At 41.8% G+C, this 24,924-nt stretch overlaps 1 protein-coding gene across 1 annotated transcript in view; it reads left to right on the top strand.

Annotated features, from left to right (window-relative positions):
- ISM1 (isthmin 1) overlaps positions 1-24,924 on the top strand; it is a 50,012-nt gene that overhangs the window by 11,961 nt on the left and 13,127 nt on the right. Inside the window, exon 2 of the mRNA XM_032789838.2 lies at positions 20,822-21,061. Coding sequence (XP_032645729.1) covers positions 20,822-21,061 — 240 coding nt within the window. The remainder of the gene's footprint in view (positions 1-20,821; positions 21,062-24,924) is intronic.

Genomic DNA, 24,924 nt, shown 5'->3' with positions numbered 1-24,924 from the left:
CATGTGTCATGTTACACAGATGAAGGGCAATGTATAAACAGATTAGAAGAATAATGGCTAGCTACACAGTGACATTTTCTAATCTCTTTTTTTTGAGGTGGGTACGCCTAGTTATTTTTCAGTAAGCAACCTTTTTCTTTCATGCAGGATCATAAACTTTGTTCTCAAGCTCCTTTAATTTGGTTTGCAAAAGTTAGCTGTTCTACCTAAATAACATTATTTCAAGGTTTTATTAACTGGGCTTTTGCTCAGTCTCATGTTTGCTGTCCTTCTTATCCTCTTGGACTTATATTATAGCAGTCATCTATATCTACCATCCTTCTTCACTATTTCTGCTCAGCTTTTGGGTAGTCAGGATTTTACATGTTTGCCTCTTATCTACAAGTACCTGGTTGTCTACTCTGAATGTTGAGTAAACTTGATAAGTCTTGCTCGTATGACTTAACTGCTATTGCAGTGTAGTTGTAGCCTTGTTGGTCCCAGTATATTAGAGACACAAGGTGGGTGAGATAGTACCTTTTATTGGACCAACTTCTGTTGGTGAGAGAGACAAGCTTTCGAGACACACAATGGTTCCTGAAGAAGAGCTCTGTGTGTCTCAAAAGCTTGTCTCTGACCAACAGAAGTTGATCCAATAAAAGAGATTACCCCACCCACCTTGTCTCATTTAGCTGCTATTGTCATTCAGGATTCAGTCTAAACCTCATCATTGTTCTTTATCTGCCATTCACCAAGAAGAGAGATGAACGACAGATCTGTTTAAGTATCGATACCTGCTATTCATTTTTAAATTATTTGGTGCCCAAAATATCACATGCTGGATGCACCAGGATTCTCTCATGACTAATGTGGCCCAAATGGAAGTCTTTCTATTGACCATGAACAGTATTATGTCCTTTCCCTGGATTCCACTTCACTGAATGGATGATACAGCCTGCAGTAGCTGTATCATTCATGGATCTGTCCATCCTTTTCAGTAGCAATCTTTTGTTTCTTAATTACACAATTCATGGTCTCACAGATATCATTTACTCATTATTTCTAAAATAGAATTTTTGAACTTTCTATGCTCTTCTTTACCACCATTTTGGTTCATGCACCAATTTTCTGTTGCACTGGTTATTGTCAAACTCATTGCTTCCTTTGAAAAAAAGATTTTAAAATTGCTGTACCTCCTAGTTTTTTCAGCGTTCTGTACTGTCACATCACTTTATGTCCTTATTTACACTGACTGCCCATGAAAGTGAGAATCCAGGCTGAAGTTCTGATGATGATCTTCATGATTGCAGAGACCTCAACTCTATTTTACATTCGGGAGCTGATTTCAGTGTACCCCCGCGTGGTTTGAACATGCATATCATGACCTGCTACTAGATAATCTACATCTACCACTTGTGTATTCAGAACACCAAGCTTTTCAACATCTTGCTCCATCTTGGAATTCTTTTACCACAAAGAAATCTGGTTAACCAGCCCAATTGCTATTTTAAATATAAACTTAAGTATTTAACCTTTGAGCATAAACTTAAGTATTTAGTATTTAACATTTGAGCTTTTGTTTTAATTTTAAGCACTTGTACTAAATATACAAATTTATCAATAAATTATAACAACTGGAAATTTGGTGTGAAAAATTCCAGAATGAAAACATTATTCAAAAGTCTGAAAACTTCCTGTGTTTTGTGTTCTACCATCATGAAATTTAAGTATACAAATAACATGAGGTATACAATTTTGAACTATAGATTTAATAATGAATATGATGTTTGACAGATTAATCTAGAAGTATGATGTTAGTATCTTGGCAGACTGCTGAGCAAATATATCTTGATGTAACAAGAACATAATGAAAATTGTGGTATGAATATATATTTTATAATTTCTTGTGGGGAAAGAAAAGAGGAAAAATAAACTGACATTCAAACCAAAGACATTCAAAATTCTCTGCATAGTTAAATATGTTATTTTATATATTACAATTTTTCATTGTTTTCTTAGTTTGAAAAAAGTGATTAGAATACAACTAATGGTAGAAAATAATTTTAGCGTTTAAATGTTTCCTTTTATGCTTGTAAATTCTTTTGAGTGGTTAAAAGAAAAGATAAGTATGTTGTGTGCATAATTTCTGAGGTATTATGAGAGATTTCAAGTGACTTTTGTATGGCACAAATCTGTCCAAAATATTATTTAAAAAAAAATTTGTTTCTTTGTGATCACATACTGAAAATTTGAAATAGTGATAGTCAAACATTTGGAAGTTCCAGATTTTAGTGTTACAGGTTGAGTTGCAATCAGCTCCACCACTGTGCTTTACGTTAACAGATTTAATGGTGTCAAATTATATCTCTTTTATTCCATTTTTACTGTTCCCTATTGCCTTGACTTTTTGTTGCATCCACCTGTTGTCACCCTTTAGACACTTTTTAATAATAAGGGTGTGATTTTTTTTTTTTCAAAAGCTCAGAGTTGGCTGAAGCATGCTCCCTTTAAAGTCAATGAGAGTTTCACCATTTGGCTTCTATGGGGGCAGAAATTAGGCTAGTTTTTACAGAATCACAGATTATTAGGGTTGGAAGGGACCTCAGGAGATCATCTAGTCCAACCCGCGCTCAAAGCAGGACCAATCTCCACTTCCCTAAATGGATTGAACTCACAACCTTGGTTTAGCAGGCCAATGCTCAAACCACTGAGCTATCCCTCCCTCATTTTAAGCCCTTTTGAAAATCCTACCCTAAATTCTTCAGAGCTTTTTGTCATCTATATACAGTGCCTAACAATGGGTCCCCAACGTAGGCACTGCCACAATACAAATAAGAAAGTGATAATTTAAAGAGAGAAAATACAGAGTGCTTAAGCAAGCTGTAGAAGGAGATGTTAGTGTAGTGACAATTGTTGCCCTTTTAATACAAATGTGTCCAAGGGAATATTGTTACAATAAGTCTTGAATGCAGAAAATGCCAGGCCTGAAGTCTAAGTCATTGGAAACATCACAAAGAAACTAGATGACTAACATTTCCATGAATTTTCCACTACTCTTTAGGCAGTTGTGAGAGCAGTGATCACTTATTTACCCATCGCTAAAAGCAAAACAGTTCCAGCGTTGTTGTTTTTATAAAATATTCGAAATTGAAAATGCCAAAAATCCAAACAAAGCGAAGGATGCATTATCACTATGTTAAAACTGATAGGTAGCTACTTCAGTCATTCAGTTAGGCAGCAGCATAATATTTTATCAGAGGAGTTGGGGTGTGTGTAGGACTGCTCCCTGCTTTCTTTCACTTCCTTTTGCCCTTTGTTTTTTTTCTGCAACTTAGAGAACAATCGCAGCTGTTGGTCACATATTTTGTGTTCTTCTCTTGTCTTGGAAACAAACAAGATGGCAGCAGGTATGTCGTTGCTCACCTCTGAGGGTATAGTCATGCAGTCATCTAGACCCTTTCCACCATGAGTGAGCTTTTCAAGAAAACCAGAGAAGAAATTCAGAAGGATGATATCCCTCTCACTACTCTACTGCATTTTCTCCATCTAATCACTCTAGGTTGCAGGTCAGGACTGATTTAAACACATCTGGATTGTATGGTCAGGGGCGGCTCTAGGTATGTTGCCGCCCCAAGCATGGCAGGCAGGCTGCCCTTGGCAGCTTGCCTGCGGGAGGTTCCTGGTCCCGCGAATTCAGCGGCACGCCTGCGGGAGGTCCGCCAAAGCCGCGGGACCAGCGGACCCTCCGCAGGCATGCTGCCGAAGGCAAGCTGCCTGCCGCCCTCGTGGCAACCATCAGTGCACCCCCTGCAGCTTGCCGCCCCAAGCACGGGCTTGGCGTACTGGTGCCTGAAGTCACCCCTGTGTATGGTGGTACACGCCAGGCCAGATTCTCCAGTGATCTACATTTGCCTAGCTCCATTATCTTCAGTGGAGCTATGCCAGTTTTACATCAGCTAAACCACTGGCTGAGAGTCTTCTTCCTTAACTTTCTCCTGTTAAGAGCTGGCTGTTCTTCACAACTAAGCCTTTCTGCAGAGTCATATGTGCATAGCAAAAACATCCCTCCTGCAGAGACAATCAGGGCCTTGGGGAACCTGGATTTTTTCTGATCTTGAGTCCACCTCGATCTAGAATGTTTTATTGTTATGGTTTAATACAGCACCTAGGAAAGGCTTTGGACTGTGCGGAAACTAAAGAAAACATGCTGCTTAGAGAATATCCGTTTACCCCCTTTACCTGTGTAGCCTTTGATATCAGTGCTCAGATACTGCAATGCCAGGTGCCAGTAGGAGTACTAGATACAACCCCGCATAAGGGCGTTGATTGCTTTCCCTCTCTTAACAGTAGAGTTTCAGACAGAGTAAAGCCCTGCTCTTAGTAACGTCTGCTTAAGTTCCAAGCCAATGTCCAGTGAAGCCAATAGAAAGGTTCCCATTGACTTCAGTGAGTGAGTGTAGCATGGCCCTTTTAAAGTCCCATGCACACTTATGTGCTATGTCAGATAGATGAAGATGGAGTTCCTGCCTCAAAGAGCAGAAACTCTAAGATGAAAAGGAAGAAACAGAGAGGTACGAGAGTGGAAGGAAGAGTGAAGAGGACACTTTGCTAATGCAGTCATATAGGATACTAACATACCATTTCAGGATAGTGACTCGGGTTTAGTTCTCCTCTCCCCTTCTCTCTCTTCAACCCCCCTCAAAAAAGTCAGATCATTGGCAAATTCACTTTAACATGGACCAGTAATGGAAAACTCATATTAATATTTGAATATTAATATTAAAACTGGATTCAATACAGTGCATGCATTTCTTGTATGTATAAGCAAAGGAATATCAAGTAGGAACAGAGAGGTTATATTACCTTGGTATTTGGCAGTGGTATAACCACCAGCGGAATATTGTGGCTAATTCTGGCATCCACAATTCAAGGAGAATGTTGAAAAATTAGACAGGGTTCAGAGAAGAGCCACAAGAATGTTTAAAGAATTGAAAAATGTGACTTATAATGAAAGGCTCAAGGAGCTCAATCTATTTATCTTTTCAAAGAGAAGGTTAAGGGGTGAACAGATTGCAGTTTAAGAACCTACAGAGGGACAGAAATTTGATAATAGAGGGCTCTTAAGTCTAGCAGACAAAGGTTGGAAGTTTAAGCTAACCACATTCCGACTAGAAATAAGGTGCAAATATTTAATAGTGAGTTAATAGTATAGTAATTAACCATTGAAACAACTTACCATGGATTCTCCATCACTGGAAATTTTTAAATCAAGATGGATGTTTGTTTAAAAGATATTCTCTAGTTCAGCCACAGCTATTGGATTTAAAGCAAAAACTTACTCAGAGAAGTCCAATGGCCTGTATTATGTAGGAGGTCAAACTAGATAATCGCAGTGATACCTTCTGCCCTTATATACCAATCACACACCAGTTGTGTAGGCATCGGACACCATTAAGTGTATTCCTCTGATGAGGTCTAGTTTGAAATGACAGAGACAGCTTGTTGGGTTAATGCACTTGTGAGTGTTCCAGATTCAAAGCTTGTGAAATTTCAGTAAGCACTGTGGGGCTGAAACAGATAATAGTTTCTGGATTCTGAAGAATACATAAAAATAATGAGCCAGATTCTCACATCTGATCTGGCTCCTGGGCACTGCTGAGGTGGTGCGAAGGAAGCAAAATCTGTAATTAGCAAGCAGAGAACTCTACTGGCAGGAGGAGCTCTCAGCTTGCATAAAAAAGATGTCTCCTGCCTACTCTCCACCACAACACAGAGTGAAGGACAGAGCTCTGTTTCACAAATTCTCAGGTAGCATAAGGTCCTTTAGGGACTACAGTAGAACGTCAGTTACGAACATCAGAGTTACGAGTTGACTGGTCAACCACACACCTCATTTGGAACCAGAAGTACATAATCAGGTAGCAGCAGAAACAAAAACAAACAAAAAAGCAAATACTATACAGTACTGTATTAAACATAAACTACTAAAAATAAAGGGAAAGCAGTGTGTTTCTTCTGAATAGTAAAGTTTCAAAGCTGTATTGAGTCAATGTTCAGTTGTAAACTTTTGAAAGAACAACCGTAACATTTTATATAGAGTTACAAATGTTTCAGAGTTACGAACAACCTCCATTCCCAAGGTTCTAATCTGTATGCTACTGGGTTAAACTAGAGCAGCCCCATGGCTGCTCTAACTCATACAGATGCTGGGCCAGCCAACAATTTATCTGAAGAATAATGCTGTCTTATGGTAGCCAAGCAGTATGAGCATGGTAGCAGACCACCATTTGTCATGTTTACGTTCTAAGGGACTTCACTTTTTCAATCTGGGGTAGAATATTGAACTTTGAGGTGTTGGCCTCAACAAAATTCTGGACTAGGTTCCTGGACTGAGATACATTTGGAATTAGTATCTGTCCTATTCAGGTTCTTGTACAGCCATATCACTATAGTAATCTGGCACCAGTCTCTTCCCTCTACACATATCCATTTTTGGCAACTGAGTTCTGTCATACTGCCATGTGGGGAGAGGGAAAGGAATCCTCTGTCTATACCAGGGGTCAGCAACCTTTCAGAAGGGGTGTGCCGAGACTTCATTTATTCATTCTAATTTAAGGTTTCACGTTCCAATAATACATTTTAAAGTTTTTGGAAAGTCTCTAAGTCTCTAATATATAACTAAACTATTGTAAACTAGACTGAAGTAAATAAGGTTTTTAAAATGTTTAAGAAACTTCATTTAAAATTAAATTAAAATGCAGAGCTCCCCAGACCAGTGGCCAGGACCCAGGCAGTGTGAGTGCCACTGAAAATCAGCTCGCGTGCCGTCGGTTACCTACCCCTGGTCTATGCTATCCACTACACTGCTGAAGTACAGTGCATAGAAAATTCCTAACTCTGTGTTAACCAAAAACCTATTGTCTTTTCATCTTGTTAAGAGGTCACAAAACAGCCACAGCCTGACCAAAATAAACGTAGCAATCTATTACATTGCTCTTTAGAAGAACTATTCTACCATCTGGTTAGGAATATTCCTCTGTGCATTAAGAGGTTAATTTTCAGCCTGATGCATTGGATTTAGCTGTTCGTGGTACTTAATGGTTAAATTCTGTATGTATAATTGAAAATGTATCCTGTTAGTGGGCCAGAGTCTCATGTCACCTGTGTAATATTATTGGGATCCATCAGACAGCACAATTAAAGATAGTCCTAAAGTTCTGCTTAACAATGTGGAAGAAGAACTAGATATCAGTACAAAGGCATGTCAGTTGTGGTGTGGCTCTTTTATAAATTGAGCACACCTGCAATAAAGTTGGCAGTCTGCACTCGTGTCTTTGTCTGAAATCAGTCTTAACCCATAGCTGATGCCTGCAGATACAGCTACTCACACACAACCAAAATGCTAGTACGTGGTGTCAAAAACATTACAAGTTACCCCAGTGCAAAAACAGAATGACTCCTCTGAAATCAACAGGAGTTGCATTGGAGTAATCCAGGTGCATCAGAGCATAATGTGAGTCTTTAGCTTTGCCTGTGAGTTACAGCAGTGCAATTTTGTTAAATCAATTTAAAGTTGATCTAGTTACAGCACAAACCACTAATACAGGTATGGTTACATAAATTTAAACCTCATTTAGATCAATTCAGTTTGTCAATATATTACACAGAGCTATCCTGAATTGATTAAAGATAATATATTTGATAGTTCAAGTTCTTCAATTTCCATTTTACTTTTTGAATACACCACTTTCATTTAACAGATATTTTTCAAACCGTTGGCCAGTCTACTAAGAGGCCATCTTTAAGAAAACTACGATTTCCTGTAGGAGACTGTATGGGTGCATGCATACTTGCACTCATTAGGGTTGCCATCCAGCTGGGTTTTACCCAGACATTCCAGTTTTTGGCTTCTGTGTCTGGGTCCCTTTTAGGGTTGCCAGGTGATGGGTTTTCGACTGGAAAAATCTGTTCGAAAAGGGGATCTGGCAACCCTAAATGGCACTCAAACCTAAACTCCTGTTACTGCGGGATCAGGGGAGGCACCAGGTCATTAACCCGCACCAGCTCCTGCTCGGCTGGGGCCGCCATGTACGTGCAGGCAGGCTCCTTGAGACAACCCAGCAAGCGACGGGGTGGGGGAAAGGAGCGAATGATGGGGGCAGTGCTTTGGGGGAAGAAGCGTGGCAGAGGGCAGTGCCTCAGGGTCCAGTTACCAGCAGTTAGAAAGGTGGTACCCTAACACTCATGTTTTCAGGGCTGGGGAGAGAATTAAATCAAGATGGAAGCCATAACGTTAATCCCTGCCTACCTGGTTACTAACCATCTGTAAGAGAAGAGTGTATAAGGCAAATTACCATTACCAAAGGTATGTCTTCACTGCAAAGAAAAACCCATGACTGAGTCTCAGAGCCTGAGTCAGGTGATTTGGGTTTCTGGGGCTCAGGCTTGTGGAGCAGTGTAGATGTTCCCGCTTGAGCCGGAACATGGGCTCCGAGACCCTCAGCCCTCAGCCGGTTTCTGAGCCTGACTCCAGCCTAAGCCTGAACACACACACTGATATTGTTAGCTCTGCAAACTGAGCCTAGTCAATTGATCTGGGCTCTGAGACATGGCACTGCAGGTTTTTCTTTGCAGTGTAGACTGTAAACAACAGATATATAGCCCCAGGTTACTATACAGTGATTATGGAATTGTTTTATTGATTGGGCCTTGATTTTACTGGCCTGCATCCTTCAATTCTATATCAAATGTATCCCTTAGATTACATCTGATTCACATACCTTGTATTTCCTGTGCAAGAGACTGAAATAATTCAGCAATACTACAGCAATGAAAAAGCCTTTTATAACTTCCCATTTCTAACATGACTATAGCGTCTGCAAATGTTAGTCTCCTGAGGGTAGCCCAGTAACTAAGATGGATTACATTTCTTATTGTATGAAGATGCAATGTAGATGTTGGTGGCATTATGTGTAACTGATTTTAAGATTAGTTTGGATTTAGTTCTGTCAATGTTCACTACGCAGATCAGACAGTAACAAAATCGTCAATGATTCATGGGACACGAATGCTGCCATTTCACTTTAGTTGAAGGACATGGATATTTATTTTAAATCATTTTTTGTTAATGTTGTTTTCTTGAAAACAGTCAGATTCAAGTGTTAAGCCTAGCTAAAATATATTTCAGTTAGTTCAGTAAAATAGTTATGTATAGTGGAAGCCTCATGGACTATGGCTAGAATGCACAGAGTGTTTGAAAACCTGTAACCACAGTGATAGTTTTATAAAGGAATGTTCACCGCATGGGATTTTTTAAAGGTGTTCTATTTTCCCGCCCCCCATGTTACAGCTTCACAGTATTGTACATGATGTCCTATAAAGAAGATATATGTCTGTGACTGAGCTTTGAAAAAGTGCCATGGTGCCTATTCCATTTAAAGGGAATGAAGTCAAGCAGTAAATTTGGTGGTCGCCCTTTTCATATTGACTGCATCTCAGCCAGCAGTTGGTCTTTGATGTTGTAACAATAGAGAAGAGGCAGAGGAGGAGGATTATGACCTCCAAAACATCGAAACAAGTCTGCATTCACTACAATTGTTATAGACGATAATCCATGTATATCACAGGTCTGTACCACACGCTCCATCTTAACTGTCTGTGGGAAAGGAGTGTAGCGTCTTGGTATGAGTAAGTAGTTTGCAGTTTCTCTATTGTCAGAACTACCTGTTCATCATTTCAGCTTCTCTCTGGGCTTTAAATATTTCTTTTCTTTCTTCATTTTATTCTCTTCTATTACCTAAAGGAGGAGTGGGAAAACGATGGCCCAGGGGCTATGTCTGGCCTGTCAGATCTTTTTAATCCAGCCCTTGAGCTCCTGACGAGGAACAGGGTTGGATTTGCCCCACTCCGGTGCTCCAGCCAGGGAGCAGGGTCAGGGGCTTGCCCCGCTCTGTGCATGGCGTGGCTCCATGCAGCTCCCGGAAGCAGCGGCATGTCCTCACTCCAACTTCTACACACAGGGGCAGCCAGGGGTCTCCATATGCTACCCCCGCCCCAAGCGCTGGCTCTGCAGCTCCCATTGGCCAGAAACCACAGACAATGGGAGCTGCAGGGGCAGCTTCTGTGGACGTAGCAGAACGCAGAGCTGTCTGGCCACCTCCGTGTAGAAGCTGGACGTGCCACTGTTTCCAGGAGCTGCTTGAAGTAAGCGCTGCCCAGAGCCTGCACTCCTGACTTTCTCCCATTCCGCAATCCTCTGCCACAACCCTGATCCCCCTCCTGCCCTCCAAACCCCTCAGTCCCAGCCTGGAGCACCCTCCTGAACTCAGGGTGTAGGGAGCATAGCTGGGGCAGCACTGGAGCTGCAACACTAACTCTGCATCACTGTGAGGATGCCCTGACACTGGGGAGAGCCTCGTGTGGTTGCAGCACAAGTGCCTTGTACTCAGAAGACCTGGGCTATAGATGGAGATACTAACACATCTCTGAAATGAGCAGTAATTAAGCCTGATCATTAACTTGTTCTATCTCTAGCTGCCCATCTAGTCAAGGCTGCTGAGATGGCAGGAATGCCAGCATAAGATGCTATCGAGTCACTAGGTTTCTTGTTGATTTGGTGGATGATCCCCTGGTTATGTTTGGCAAAGGTCAAGTGACCATACATCTGTCAGCCACAACTGCCTCCGACCACCAGGTTTTGTTGACTCAGCTGTGGACACTGGCAGATGTGGCAAGGATGGAGAAATACCAGAAGGCAGTGTTGTGCAGTTACTCATCTACCCTGACAGCTCTCTTGTGCAGAAATCAGCTGAGTTCAAATATGCCCCACTCTGATTCAGTCTAGGCTGATGACCATTTAAGAAAAAGGAAACTTTTAGCAGCAATTCACAGACACTGTTCCCAACCAAAGCTCTGTCTCCTTTGTCAGGCCCAGATGATGTAGGGTCTTTCGTTTCCCAAGATGCAGACTGATGAAAGCAAACTGGCCAAAGCTCATTTCAGTTAAGGCTGGTTAAAGGTAGCAACTAGAGTGCTTAAGGAGAAACCATTAGATCCCATAGAGCTCCTGAAGTCATGGGTACCTCTGGGGGCCAAAAATGCCTTTCTCCATCTTGTTTGTTGTGCCGCTTGTGACCATTTCTCTTGGATGCAGACCCTGCCATAGTTACTCATGCCTTTGTCCCTTTCCAGGAATAAAATTGTTTTGTTTTCTTTTTTTTTAAATAGCACATTAAAAGTGAGTCAAAAATAGGGCTTTGCATGGAATGACTGTTGCTGAAATAAGATTTGCTTGTCACTTTATGGATGGTCAGAGTAAAGTCGAGTTTAATGTTATCCGTGTGATTGCTTCGGGTATTGCCATTTTAATTCTTCCCACTGTCCATTATGAGAGGAATTTACAACTGAAGTCAGTGCTTGAATTTTTGCATACATCAGTGAGGAGAGGGACTTAAGGGGATATACCAGGTCCCCACTACTCAGTTCTGCATTTCTTAAAAAGAAAGATAGCTGGAACACCAGTCAGCCTCCCCAGCACCTCTCCCCCACAAGACATATTACCATCACCCCCAAAATTGACAATGCTCAATATTGGACGTTAATCCCTCCCACTCAAACGCAAAGTGGAATTAAACAGCAGCAATGAAAGATACGTGACTGTTATTCTGCTAACACGCATCTCTGACTTTACTCTCATGGGTGGTATCAGGAAAGTCAGTCAGACTACCCATAGGAGCAGTTACATGTGTAAGAGTTTGCAAGATTGAGGCCTATTTAGGTAGCAGTTTGTTTTGGGTTTTAAAATTAAGGCCTACATTTTCATTTGGGCACCAAAAGTTGCTCTTGGAGACACCTTAAAGAGCCTCAATTTTCAGAGAATAAGTGCTCTACACTTCCTGAAAATCAGATCCTTTTCTAAGGATTCAAGTTGGGCATCCAAATGTTGTGATCCCAAAAGTCACTAATCACTTTTGAAAGTTGAATCCTAAACAAAATAGCCCATGGGAAACGGTTAGAGGTGACCTTACCAAAAAATGAGGCCAGGCTAATGCCCAAATTATACATGATTTTGCCATAACTGTCCAGCCTGTCTCCTACTGCACCATTAAAATTTTTTTTGCAGTAATTGCCCGAAACGTCTGGGGGCAAATGCTAAGAAATTGACCAATGCCAGAATCTCCTCTACTCTTCTTGAATCTCTCTTCCAGCCCAGACAACATTTTAAGTAAGGTTTGATTCTGCCCTCCTCACCAAAGCCACTGAGCAACCTCACTCATTTAGCTTCTAGCAGAGTGAAACGGGTGCTTCTCTGCTCCAGCCTTTCCTGACTTCTGCTTCTCTTTCACTCTCTTTGCTTTCTCTCCATTTTTGGCTTTCACAGTTTTGTGCTCTCCTGACCTTGCTGACTGATTGTAGTGGCTTCTCCTCTGCCGGTTCTCCAGTCTTCTTCTGCTATACCATGGGTTCCCTAGTTCTTTTGTAGCGTAATCTGCATTACTAGAGGGGAGCAAAGAGAGGCAGTCACATAATGTCCCTGTGTCAATTACAGACATTTATTTGGAAGAGTAGTATTAGGAAAGTAATGTAACTAAGCAGCAGGAAGCAAGGAAGAGTGAGCAATATATAGCCAGCCACCTCACCACAGACCACCAGCAAGCGCTTCAGAATTTTGCAATTTTTTGCTGTATACACACTGGGGCATCTCATCCAGCTCCAAGTAGATGCACCTCTCCATCCCAGTCCAGATCTTGTTCACTCTAGCCATTTCTCAGACATCTCCTTTCAGATGTCCCACTGCTCTCTCCACAATTGAACTGCTGAATTCAGAAGAAGTTTTAAGATGCCCAAATGACTAGTAAAGGGACACTGGTACCAAGCTTGATAAAATGGTCATCAAACTCCTCAAAAGTAGGGTCTTAAAGCTTGCAGGCTGAGATTAATTCTCAATAGAATTCCACTGTAGGTGATGGATTTACTCTTAGGATGAATTTGACCATCAATGTTAATGTCATTAACATCCAGGTGGCTTCAAGCATTCAGTGCAGCTAATGAGTTTAAAGACTCAGTTAATTTATTGCAAGAGTAACTTAGACTTCAGTAGTGAGCTGCAGGGGCTGGTGGTGGAGAAATGAAGATAAATATTTTTCTTTCACCTACCTGTCTGATCCAGAGGCATCTGCCTTGTTCAGTTCCTATATGGTATTCATTTCCTGTCTGCAGTCTACTGGAATGCCCGTTGAGTTGTTTGAAATTGAAACTCAAGTCATGCTTCTTTTACGGGCTCTAGTAAATAGTGAAAGAAGGGGAACTGTTTTTAAAGAATATTTTTGTATATAGATGGTGTATGTATAGTATAAGAAGCCTAGTTCTTTTACATGTCTGCTTCCTCAGTTTCTTCCCCTTGCAGCCGCGCCTCCCTGCCCCTGCAACCTTCCAGGGCAGAAGGAGGACATAGCATCCTCTGTAGCTTGTTTCTGAAGCAAGAAAGCTTATTACCATTGTGTATGCCGATGCAAGTTATTCCGTTGGAATTCAGTCATTCATGTGACCCTTACCCCCAGTCCTTCCAAAATGGAGATGCTCACATTGCACTTCCAGGCTTAAAAATATATTGCTTATATAATGGGCAAGGGAATAGATGTGGTATGTGACCTTGACCTCATCACTTCAAGTCTCTACCTCAGTTTCTCTGTCTAAACTGGGGAGGATATTTACCTGACATGACTGTTGCAGTGATTAGTATCTGCATAGTGCTTTGAACATATGAAGCACTAACTATTATTGTCAATTGTTGCCTCCCCCCTACCCCCACAAAGCCAAACCAAAAAAAGGGGGGGGTGAATGAGAGAGGGGCAGGCAAGCAGACTTGCAGTGGTTTGGTGATGTGTTTTCAGTATCCAAGATGCTAGTAAGCACAGGAAACATCACGTTTTTCAAATATAACATGTCTGCTTTCTTGCTTCCCCATTATTAACTTTTGATTGTGTGATGAAGTCATCCTGTAGCTTGTGACCCACATGGAATTAACACTTTCAAGTCACTAAGGAAAACATCTGCCAGCTACCACAGCCAGAATATCAGACCCTTCTGTAAGCCCAGGGTGAATATTTAGTGGCCTTTAAGAGGAAGGCATAGATGCAGGGAGTAATTGTTTGTTGGAAACGATAAATGGCTGAAGGAAACATTGAAACTGTGAATTGTTTTCAAGCAAGGTCATTTTTTCCGCTTGGGAGAGATAAAAACTTCAATTATTAAACCTGGTTTACCTCACTGAAATCATAGTCTTAGTGACTGAGTGGAATGAACTTGTGAAAGATCATCTTAAAAAGCCACAAGAAGAATTTTAGATGTAGGTATCTATTGTCTTTCAATTACACTGACTATACATGCTGACCTGTAAAAACCAGACCAAAATAAATTGTATTTAAACAGCATTAGCACTCTGGATTTCTGGAATTTTTTTGTGGCTTTGATTCTAGCTTTTAGCAGATACTTCTAGTCTGCTGGGACATGCTTATTGTGTGTAAAAGATGACGTGATTTCTAAGTATTGGGATTTAGATTACATAGACAAAATTCAGCTCTAGTGTAAACAGGTGCTATTGAATCTTCCTCCGCACTGAGATACTGAGATGGCTAAAGGCTTGATCCAGTGCTTGTTGAAGTCAAAGGAAGGGTTCCTGTTCACTTGAGTGGGTGATGGATCCCATGTCCTTGGTGATGGCCCCTCAAACCAGGGTTGCCAACCCTCCCGATTTCGCTGGGACACTCCCAGAATCAGGCCCTATCTCCCAGAGGCTACTGAAGCCAAACCAGGAGATTTTAGGTGCTGAAATTCCAGTGGCACAGCAGGACTAAGGCAGGCTCCCTGCCTGCTCTGGCTCCGTGCTGCTTCTGAAAGCAGCTGGAGCAACCCTGTATCCCCTGGGGAAGGGGCCGGGACCTGCAGCCAATGGGAGCTGCGGGTGCGATGCTTGGGGGTGCGGGCAGCACATGGAGCCCCCTGCTCCTCCCAGGGGCCGCAGGGATGTGCTAGCTGCTTCTGAGAGCGCCATGGGGCCAGGTCAGGGAGGAGCCTGCCTTAACCCCGCTGCGCTGCCTGGCTGGAGCCTACACCCCACACCCCCTCCTGCCCCAGCCCTGAGCCCTCTCCAAGAGACTGCACCTCCTCCTGCACCCCAATGCCAACCCTGAGCCTCCCTCACACCCAAACTCTCTCCCAGAGCCTGCACCCCTACCCCCTCCTGCACTCCAATCCCCTGCTGCAGGGTCAGCCCAGAGCCCCCTCCTACACTCCCGAACCCGTTGGCCCCACCCCCCAGCCCAGAGCCCACACCCTCTCCCACTCCCCTGCCCCAGCCCAGTGAAAGTGAGTGAGAGTGGGGGAGAGCAAGCAATAGAGGGAGCAGGGATGGCGTGAGCAGGGTGGGGGCAGGGCCTCCAGGCAGGGGGCAGGGCAAGGGTTTTTGTGTTTATCCAATTAGATGGCAGCCCTAAATCAGGGTTGAGGCACGTTAGCAGAGAAGTTGGCATCGCTGCCTTGCTGCACCTGTTCTGTGGACGCTTCATTGTCCAAGGTGGTCAGGACAAGATCTTGCACCAGTCTTAAAATTTTAAAAAAAGATAGCAGAATTAGTACTTCCTGTTGTAACTCGATGGTTCTGAAATACAAGTAAAATAGGTGGCCTCTGTTTCAACCGTTCCTTTGTATTTTCAACTATGAAGTCAATAAGTTTTTGCACACAAAGCTGTTGCTAGCTAATGTTTTAAAAGGGAGATTTTCAGAGATACAAAAGGCAATTGGATGCTCACCTCCCGTTTAAGACTTTGAAAAAAAAATCTCCTTAATTACAGTTAAATTTTGTGCTGCTACTCCTCCTTCAAGGCCCCACATAATTCTTCTTCCCCTCCCTGCATAACAATCCCCATAGCTTTATCTGCTGCAGAATAAGTGACCATGTGTCCTGTATTTAAAACAAATAACTTGCAATGGAGCCTTTTTTTTTTTTTTTTCCCCCCTGCTGACCTGGAGCTCTGGCCACAGATAAATCCCCTTCTATTGTAAAAAGGTTTACAGAGATTGTCAGTTCCTAACCTTAAGGATGAGCTGTGCTGTTTGTATTTTAACAAGTGAGGAGAATGTGACAGATGAGCTAGAAATGGAGCATGAGGATATCAGCCATCCTGTAGAATTTGTGTTCAAAAACTGTAGTAAAGAGATTCCAACTTTGGGGATAGGAGGGTTGGGTTTGTCCCAATCCTCTGAAGGAAAAAACATTGTTTGCAAGGACTTCAGATCTGAAACCAGCATTCACCAATATTGTGAAAGACAAGGAGCCTGGCAAGGAAGAAGTCACCCCTGAAACTGAGTTAAGGATGGATTGGCTCAAGACCTTTCTAAATACCATATTTCATTCAGCAAATGAATGAGTCTACACATAAAGGAAGCATAGGTATAACTTTGGCCTTGTGCTATATATCTGGAATTCAGAATAGTAAACACGAACAGTTCATCTACACAAAACAGCAAAACCCTAATCCTGCTGTCCTAAATCATGGACCAGATTCAGCCTGGATGCAACAACAGTGAAATTGTATTCACTTAAACTAGGTCTGAATTAGGCCTTGCAGGATGATCCTTTCAGGAAATGGAGACCCTAGCTTTCCTAATACACTTCTACCCCGATATAGTGCAACTCAATATAACACAAATTCAGATATACCGCAGTAAAGCAGCGTTCGGTGGGGGCTGGGTTGTGCACTCCAGCGGATCAAAGCAAGTTCGCTATAACGTGGTTTCACCTATAACGCGGTAAGGTTTTTTGACTTCCGAGGACAGTGTTATATCGTGGTAGAAGTGTACTATGTACATAAGAATGGCCATACTGGGTCAAACCAGTGGTCCATCTAGAACCAGTTTCCTGCCTTCCAACAGCAGTCAGTGCCAGATGCTTCAGAGGGGATGAGTAGAACAGGGCAACTATCAAATGATCCATCCCCTGTCTCTTGTCCCAGCTTCTGTCAGTTAAAGGTTTAGGGACACCGAGAGCATGGGGTTGTGTCTTTGACCATAATGGCTTTTTGAGATGGGACAACCAGAACTGCATAAAGTATTTAATATGTGGGTGTACGATAGACTTATATGGCAGCATCATGATATTTTCTGTCTTCTTATCAATTCCTTCCTCAATGATTCCTAACATTGTGACAGCTTTTTTGACTGTTGCTGCACATTGAGCAGATGTTTTCAGAGAACTACCCACGATGACTCTAAGGTCTCTTTTCTGAGTGGTAAAAGCTAATTTAGAACCCATCATTTTGTATGTATAGCTGAGATTGTAGTTTCCAATGTACATTACTCTGCACTTATCAGCACTGAGTTTTGTTTAATTATGTACACGTGATAAGTTACCTTGAGTCATATTTTGGTTGCTTTGGCACTTTGGGCAGTGGGACTCAGATACTATTGCAATGGGCAATGCTACAAAATCGCAAGCTAGCTAGACAGAGGTCACCTGAGCAGCCCTCAGGCCTGGCACCACATCATGAACACAGAGTAGAAGAAGAGTAACACTAGGCAATGTAAGTGGTCCCAGAGCGGGGAATAGCTAGGTCAAGATATAATCAGAAGGGCCCAAATCCACAAAGATACTTATGCACCTAAGTTCCAGTTTTAGGCACCTGGGTAGCTGCCATCTAACAGGCAGTTTTGCAATGCTTTGAGCAACAGGGGGCAAGTAAATACTAGTTTACTATATTATGACTGAATACAGCAGGCCAGAGCATCAGCTGATGTAAGTCAGCATAGCTCCACTGATTTCAGTGGGGGTTATAATGATGCATCGGCTAGAAATCTGAGTCAAAATTTTTAGAGAGAAACTCGAAGGCACTGCTGCCTTTGCATCTGCTTTGCTCCTTTTTGCTACATATTTCTTTGCAGTGAAAGAACAGTCAGACCATTTTTGTGGATCACAGATGGGACACAGATACAAATTTTATATCCATGCAGGAATCTAATCATTAGGATTACCATCAGCATAGGGAAGAGGTTCTCAAACTGTGGTCTGCAGACCGAGCTCCATTCAGGTGGTCTGCAGATAGTTCCCTCTAAGGTGCATGCCTGGGCGGCCACACATGAGAGAATGAAGGGCCACCCCCCTAATTAGTGGAGCCACGCAGGTGTGGTTCCACTAATTAGGTGCCTGGACCCTGGAGAAGATGCACATGTAAGGTGAGGTGGTGGCCTTGGTGAGAGGGGGCAGTGGGGTGACGGGGGGGAAATAGGAAGGGGGGAGAATGGCATGAGAAGAGGGGGTGGGGGGAATTTGGGACGTGCAGGGTTGCGGTGACCAGAGAAAGAGGCGACTTTCCCCAGCTCCAGGGCTGCGGCTGCTGGGGAGAGATGGCCCTCCTTTCCAGACCTAGCTCGGGGGGCTGCTGTGGTGAGAGAGAGACCCCCCTGCTCCTTCCCAGCACCAGCTCAGGGGCTGCTGTGATGGGGGAGAGAGAGAGAGAGACCCACCCACCCTCCTTCCCAGCCCCAGCAGGGGGGAGAGGACACATTCATCACATTAGAAATGTAAGACTACTGTTATTAAAATATGAGTTGTGTGTTTTTATTTGTAGAACAAAAAAACATTTATTATTAAGGGTTTTTTTATATAGTGCTTTTATCCAAGTGCTTTTCAGTAGTTAGCTGACGGTAAAAACAACATTTGGAAAGATCATTACATGGTCTACCAAGACCCTTAGCAATTTTCAAGTGTTCCATGAAAAAAGAAGTTGGAGAGCCACTGCCATGGGGTACTAACCTTGGAGCCCTAAAGAAATGTAACCATACATTAGGTATAGCAACAGCTTACCTTACATATAACATCACAAAACATCCCCTCTAACTGGACAGTTGATTTGAGGTTTGTCAGGGTCTGGATATTTCTAGCTAAAATAAAGCCCTTCACCTTCCAGGGCAAAGGAAAAGAGTCTAATCCCCCTCCTCCAAGCAACTGCACCCTGGTCTTGGTGATAACTCTGATGGTTTTATAATGGGGACACCTGCCTGCTAAGGATTTAATTAAAACCACCAGTTTATCTTACCTCGGGTACTGAACTATTGAATGGTGGTAAGCATAATAGTAGCCACTCACTCCTGTTATGTGAAGGGGTATTAACTTTTGTAACCCCAATTCAGGTCAGGTAGAAATATACTTGAGTCTCCTACTACTAATCTTGTGTGTCACACCCTTGTTACAAGAGCTACAGGTCAATACTGAATTTGAATTTAAACCAATGATACAGAGGGCTGGGGCTGTGCATATCTCTTACTAATTCCATCAGCTATGTAGGCTGCATTAGTGTAGAAAATGAAGATGCTTCTGAAATCACAGGACAAGCCCTTTATGAAGTGGATATTTAATTTTGCAATAAAGTCATCAGATACCCTGCCCCAAAACAGTGAAATGTCACATTTCTTCATTGGTTTCTGTCTGTCTGAATTTGTTTTATAGCAGCAATAGTGTCTTTTGTCAGATGTATTCCGTGCATAACTGGGAAACTGTTTAATCACTGTGTTCCACGATACTGATGTAAATTACTCATTATGTAACAGTAATCTAAAGCCTTAAACCAGTATGCCTGTCAGAAACACGTACATTAGCTGAAGGTGGCTAGACTTTACAATTAATCTGTCTATTAAAATTACATACGGGCTCTGTATGTGCCATATCCTGTTTGCATGCCTTTAATAACTAGCACTGTGATTGACGGTACTCAGTGTTTGGGAAGACCTTGTTACCTCAGATGCCCTTTATTATGCTTCTCTAATGTGTGGTAACAGTAGGTAAGCTTTACCCTGAGCAAGAGTTTACTGAGGGAAGTTGGGCTCTTTGTTTTTCATGTTACTGAGATTACTTTTCTGCCTCTTTCTCCTTTCTATCCTCTGCTCACTCTTTGTTTAGGAGGAAAATGATGGTCATTTAAAGGAATTATAAAGTCTTTAAATCGTGATCTGAGGACATAAGTAATTCAGCTAGAGGTTTGGGTCTATTACAGGAGAGGAATGGGTGAGGTTCTGTGGCCTGCAGTGTGCAGGAGGTCAGACTAGATGATCATGATGGTCCCTTCTGGCCTTAAAGTCTATAAGTTTGTGTCTAAGTGAGTTTGAAGGCAGATGAGTAAGAGCTGTCCAGTTCAGCAGTGTGATGTTCTTTTAACCCTGCGAAGTCCAATGCGAACTTTGCATTCAGTACTTCTGTTTTGATTTCGCTGTGGGACAAAACCAAACCACTTTACGATAATGATGCCCTCTTATTGTTTTAGGTCATTAGGGGGCATGATTTTCAAAAGCACTTTTTGATCTTGCACTACACTTTTGCAAGTCAGGGTGTGAAGGCCAATCATTTCACATGTGGATGCCTAAAGTTCGGTGCCCGTGTCCATGTTGGGGGGGACCTGCTGGAAGACTGAGATTGTCAAAAGATCCTGAAGGAGCGAGGGCACCCAAGTGACATTGAATCTTATCTCATCTGGTCTGGCTGCAGATTTATACTATTGTAATGGAATGATTCCCTGAGAGCTGAGGCTGAACTCTTTGGAAAATTCTAGCGTTATATTTTACGTACTTGGGTGCCTAGCTTTGGGATGTACATGTAAGGATTTGTATGCACCTTGCAGAATGTACAAAGACTGCCTGAGCAATGTTGTCCTGGTATTCTGCTGTTTGCACACAAGCTGTCTGTTTGATCTTCATCAATTTAAAAGTTGGAGCTAGGGGTCAGAGTAGCCAAAACTGGGTTTTATTGTTGCTGTTTTTGTTAATGGTGTTATTTAATGTATTCCTTTCTCCCCAGAACACCCTGGGTGCAGATGGCCATTCTGCTCCCAAAACCAGCTTCACATTAAATCCCAAGGACAAAAGACAATTTCCTGACCACCAGGCAGCACACAGGCCATTCCCCAAACAGCGATTCAGGCAGGAAAATGGACACACATCATTACAAAGAGATGGACCCAGATCTTTCCTCCTGGATCTCCCAAACTTTCCTGACCTGTCAAAAGCGGACATCAATGGGCAAAACCCCAACATTCAGGTACACACTTCATTAAGAATGTGATATTTTACACACTATGGAAAATGGCCTAACCCAACCACGTCAGCTTTAAGCTTTGCTTCAGTCCCTTAGTCACTGCCAGCTGTGCTTTCCTATACCCTTCTTATCCCAACCCATGCGGAGAGAGAGTCTGAATACTTTTTGCCTACCTGGATGTACAGATCCCAGTTCCCCCTGAGCCCCTCTGTGAATCCCATTGACTGCACAGAGCTAGAGGTAGAATCATAGTTTTCTTGCAGATGTCTTTCTTTCATCCTCTTGTCATACTGATATTTTCCCTTCTTTGGTTTTGGGCAGCGTTTTACCTCTTTTATTCTGTGGCCAACCACTGGCAATGTGACAGTCAGGAAACTAGTATTTTGGAAATTATGGTCAGATTCTCATTTGTTACATTAGTGTAAATCTCAACTGATTCCACAGATTACAGTGGAATGACTGCAGATTAGATTCTCACCTAGAGATTAAAATCTGGGCCTCTGTTCAGAAAACAAAGAATTAAATGTTAATCTTAGCAGCAGCCACCTTGAGTAGAAAGTCCCTCTCTCCACAAAAATCTGATATGTTTTTAGTTAAAATCTTCTTCTTGGTTTTGGAATAACCTATTACAAGTCACTTGCATTAAAGGCAGAGGGTTAGGAAGAAAAAAATTAGCAATTTAATTTAGTGTCTCAGAGAAAAATATGCATTAATAAACAGTCACGTTTAACCAAAATAATGTAGTGAACTATTGATCTGCCTAAAACATGTGTTTACAAAAACATAATGCACTATTATAGCTAGTTCTCTTATTAAATAAATTCCTGGCACTCTATACCCATCCACCCACAAATTTATCAAGGTATATATCTCTCTATTAGGCATCCATGCCTAAAGATAAAGATGTACTTTAGTCAGTCACAGACATTATTAGGAAACAACAAAATGTATCAAAGCTGATGCTCCATTACTTCAAAGACAAGTTGTAATATTCCAGATTTTTACAGCTTTGGACCTAGCACCATTCCAATATTCAACAGGCCTAAGTAGTAAATGTGTGTATTTTGACTGCATGTTGAATACATGCTTTCTGCTACTAGAAGCCTTTCAGTTATATATTCATGAATTCCTAGAGGAGGGTAGTCTGGGAAGCTGTACAAAGGCCTGAAGCTGCAGACTGAGGTAAATAGTATGCCACTATATGTATATATATATTAACAAATAACAATGTAAACCACAGAATGTAGAGGGGGGGAAATACATTCCCTGGCAGGAAAGTTATTGAATGCTTAAAGCCAAAGAATGGATAAATGAGCCATTTTCTTGGCTTCCCAATACAAATTAATAATTGTTGTCATTCTGAGCTGGTTTTTTCACTGGATGATGTGACGTCTGAAAACTAGACGACACATGGAATGGTTCACCGGCAGTGACGATGGGGTCTTGGGCCTGAGAAACTTAGCCTTCTCTCACAGAAAACATTGGGTAGCTGGACCAAGATTTTACAGAAACAGGAGTCTAACTTTAGCCTCCTCAATTCATTTAGCACCTAATTCAATTTAAGCACCTAAATATGTGGCCAGAATTTCAGTCTACTTACTTAGGTGCCTAAATAGGGATTTAGGAGCCCAGCTCTGGGCTCCTCTTTCTGAAAATCTTGGTCCTGCTGTCCAATGTTTTCTGGGACATACACACAGACCAATAATAATACATTTAAAAATGAAGACATTTTCCCTATAAATTGTAGAAGTATATCTTACAGGCCTGAAAGCCAGACTGTGAAAACAGTTTGAAATGATATTCCTGTGAGCCCTGTTTTATAGAGTGGTAAAGAAAGCAATTGTTGTATCATGTCATAGTTATGCACTTGTCCACATTTTTGTTGTTGTTACAGGAAGTGTAATCACAGTGTTAAGAAAACTAGCCCTGCTCCAAGGTTACTACTCTAACTACAAAGTCATTGTTGACTATAAAGTATTGGATCCAGTATACTAGAAACAAATAGAGCCACAAAACAGTCAGTTCTAGTTAGAAGATCTATGCAAAAGTTATCAAATATTTTTAAAAAAAACTAAACAGCTGCTAAAGTTAAACCACTCGCTGCTATTGTGGTGCATGTAAGCCCTTTGTAAGTAATACAAAAAGGAATTTCTTACTGGCTTTTCTGTCGTCTGCTAGCCCTGTAGAAGTTTGGCCCATTTTTCAACCCCTGCATCATTTCACGCTGCATTTGTACAGTTGTTTAGTATTGGTAAGGCAAGAGGTTGCTTAAGGGAGTAACCGCAGCAGCTGTTGCCATTAGTGTACTGTGGCTGGTTTTTAGCTTGGTGTCAGAGCTGCAGCCAAATGCACCATTGCACTCGAATAAACTAATTCATTGGTAGTCCTCTAAAATGTGAGATGCTTTTTTAAAACCAGTGCCATATTTCCTTTGGGAGCGCAGATTTTTTTCTCCTTCCTCACCAAAAAGCCCTTTTGTTCATCTCCGTTGATTTGACACATGCCAGCTCAGTTACGCATGCAGACCTGCCGGTGTGGCAGGGTTACTCAATGTAAACCAGAATCACTTCCTTCCTTCCCATTAGCAATGAAAGTGAAGTCACGTCAAGGGGATGAGGCCACCTATTTATTTTCTCTTTCTGAGCTTTTCTCTCTTCCACCCCTTGCTACAACCCATCCAATGCTACGCAGCTCTGAGGGAGTGCTTCACTTGGAACCTGATACCCCAATTTTCATTGGAATGTTAGCTCTCTCCCGCCATTGAATTTCAAGTCAAGTTTCCCACTCCTGTGGACCCTAAAGGGTGCTGTACTGTTGTGTCCCATTCTACTGCTCTGCGGCTCCCCATTGCAATACAAACACCTTGGGAGTACAGCAGAAAAGGCGGGTGGTAAATGACACATGAAGCAGCTGGCAAGGAGAAAATCCTTCTGACTTGGCAGGTAGCAGTATTTTGTTCTCCTGTGGGAACTTGATACTTTGTCAAGTTTCATCATACACCAACTTACTTTTTAAAACATTAATGTGAATTAACACAGTCTGACAGCTGAATTCTGCAATGATGGGCATGTTAGAAATACTTGGACTCCAGAGTTGGAGAAGTGAAATCTCTGTGGAAGTATATAGTACACATTTTTTTTAATAATCCCTTTGTATCAGATGGGTTTAACACCTTGCAGTTTGCATTAGAGTGGTGTGTTTGGGAAAACTGCAGCAGAATGGTGAGTGACTAAATCCATTTTCCTTAGGTCTATAAGAAAGAATAATATAATTGTTTAATAAATTTTAACCCAACTTTAAGAAGACATTAATGCTACTTTGAGATGTGCAATCCTTAATAATAATCCCTGTAATAAGACTGCATAATAACAAACACATTACAAGTATAGCAGGGGTAACTAAAAATTCAAAGATCTTTTTATATCTTAAAAATAACTTACTATTCTGAGTAATCTTTTTAAATTAGATTCCTATGGGATTTCAGATTACATCTGCTTGTAATACATAGAGAGTTAATCGCAATAAACCGTATTACAATTTAAAAAATAGCAAAGGAGGACTGATTTTTGAAATGCTCCTTTTGGAAAGTCTCTTTTGTTTCCTTTTGTTTAGTTTTTGCTTTTAGAGTTAACATGCTTTTAAAAAAATAATCCTGTTGATATTCAGCCCGTGGTAGAACCTTCCAAACATAGCAAATTGTCTTTAAACTGCTACAAAGCACCTTGTTTATTCCCACTTATTGGATGCACAACACTGTTTTGCTTGGATCCGTACAGTCCATGAACTGTCACTTATAGTTTCAAGCATATGAAATCTATTTTAATTCTCAGTTTGAAGAAATCGCAGTGAATAATCTGTTGGAGTAA

Source organism: Chelonoidis abingdonii, chromosome 3, assembly GCF_003597395.2.
Source record: "Chelonoidis abingdonii isolate Lonesome George chromosome 3, CheloAbing_2.0, whole genome shotgun sequence".
NCBI classification, from domain to species: domain Eukaryota; kingdom Metazoa; phylum Chordata; order Testudines; family Testudinidae; genus Chelonoidis; species Chelonoidis abingdonii.
Note: the sequence above shows the minus strand (reverse complement) of the source record. Positions and strands in the feature narration are given on the sequence as shown.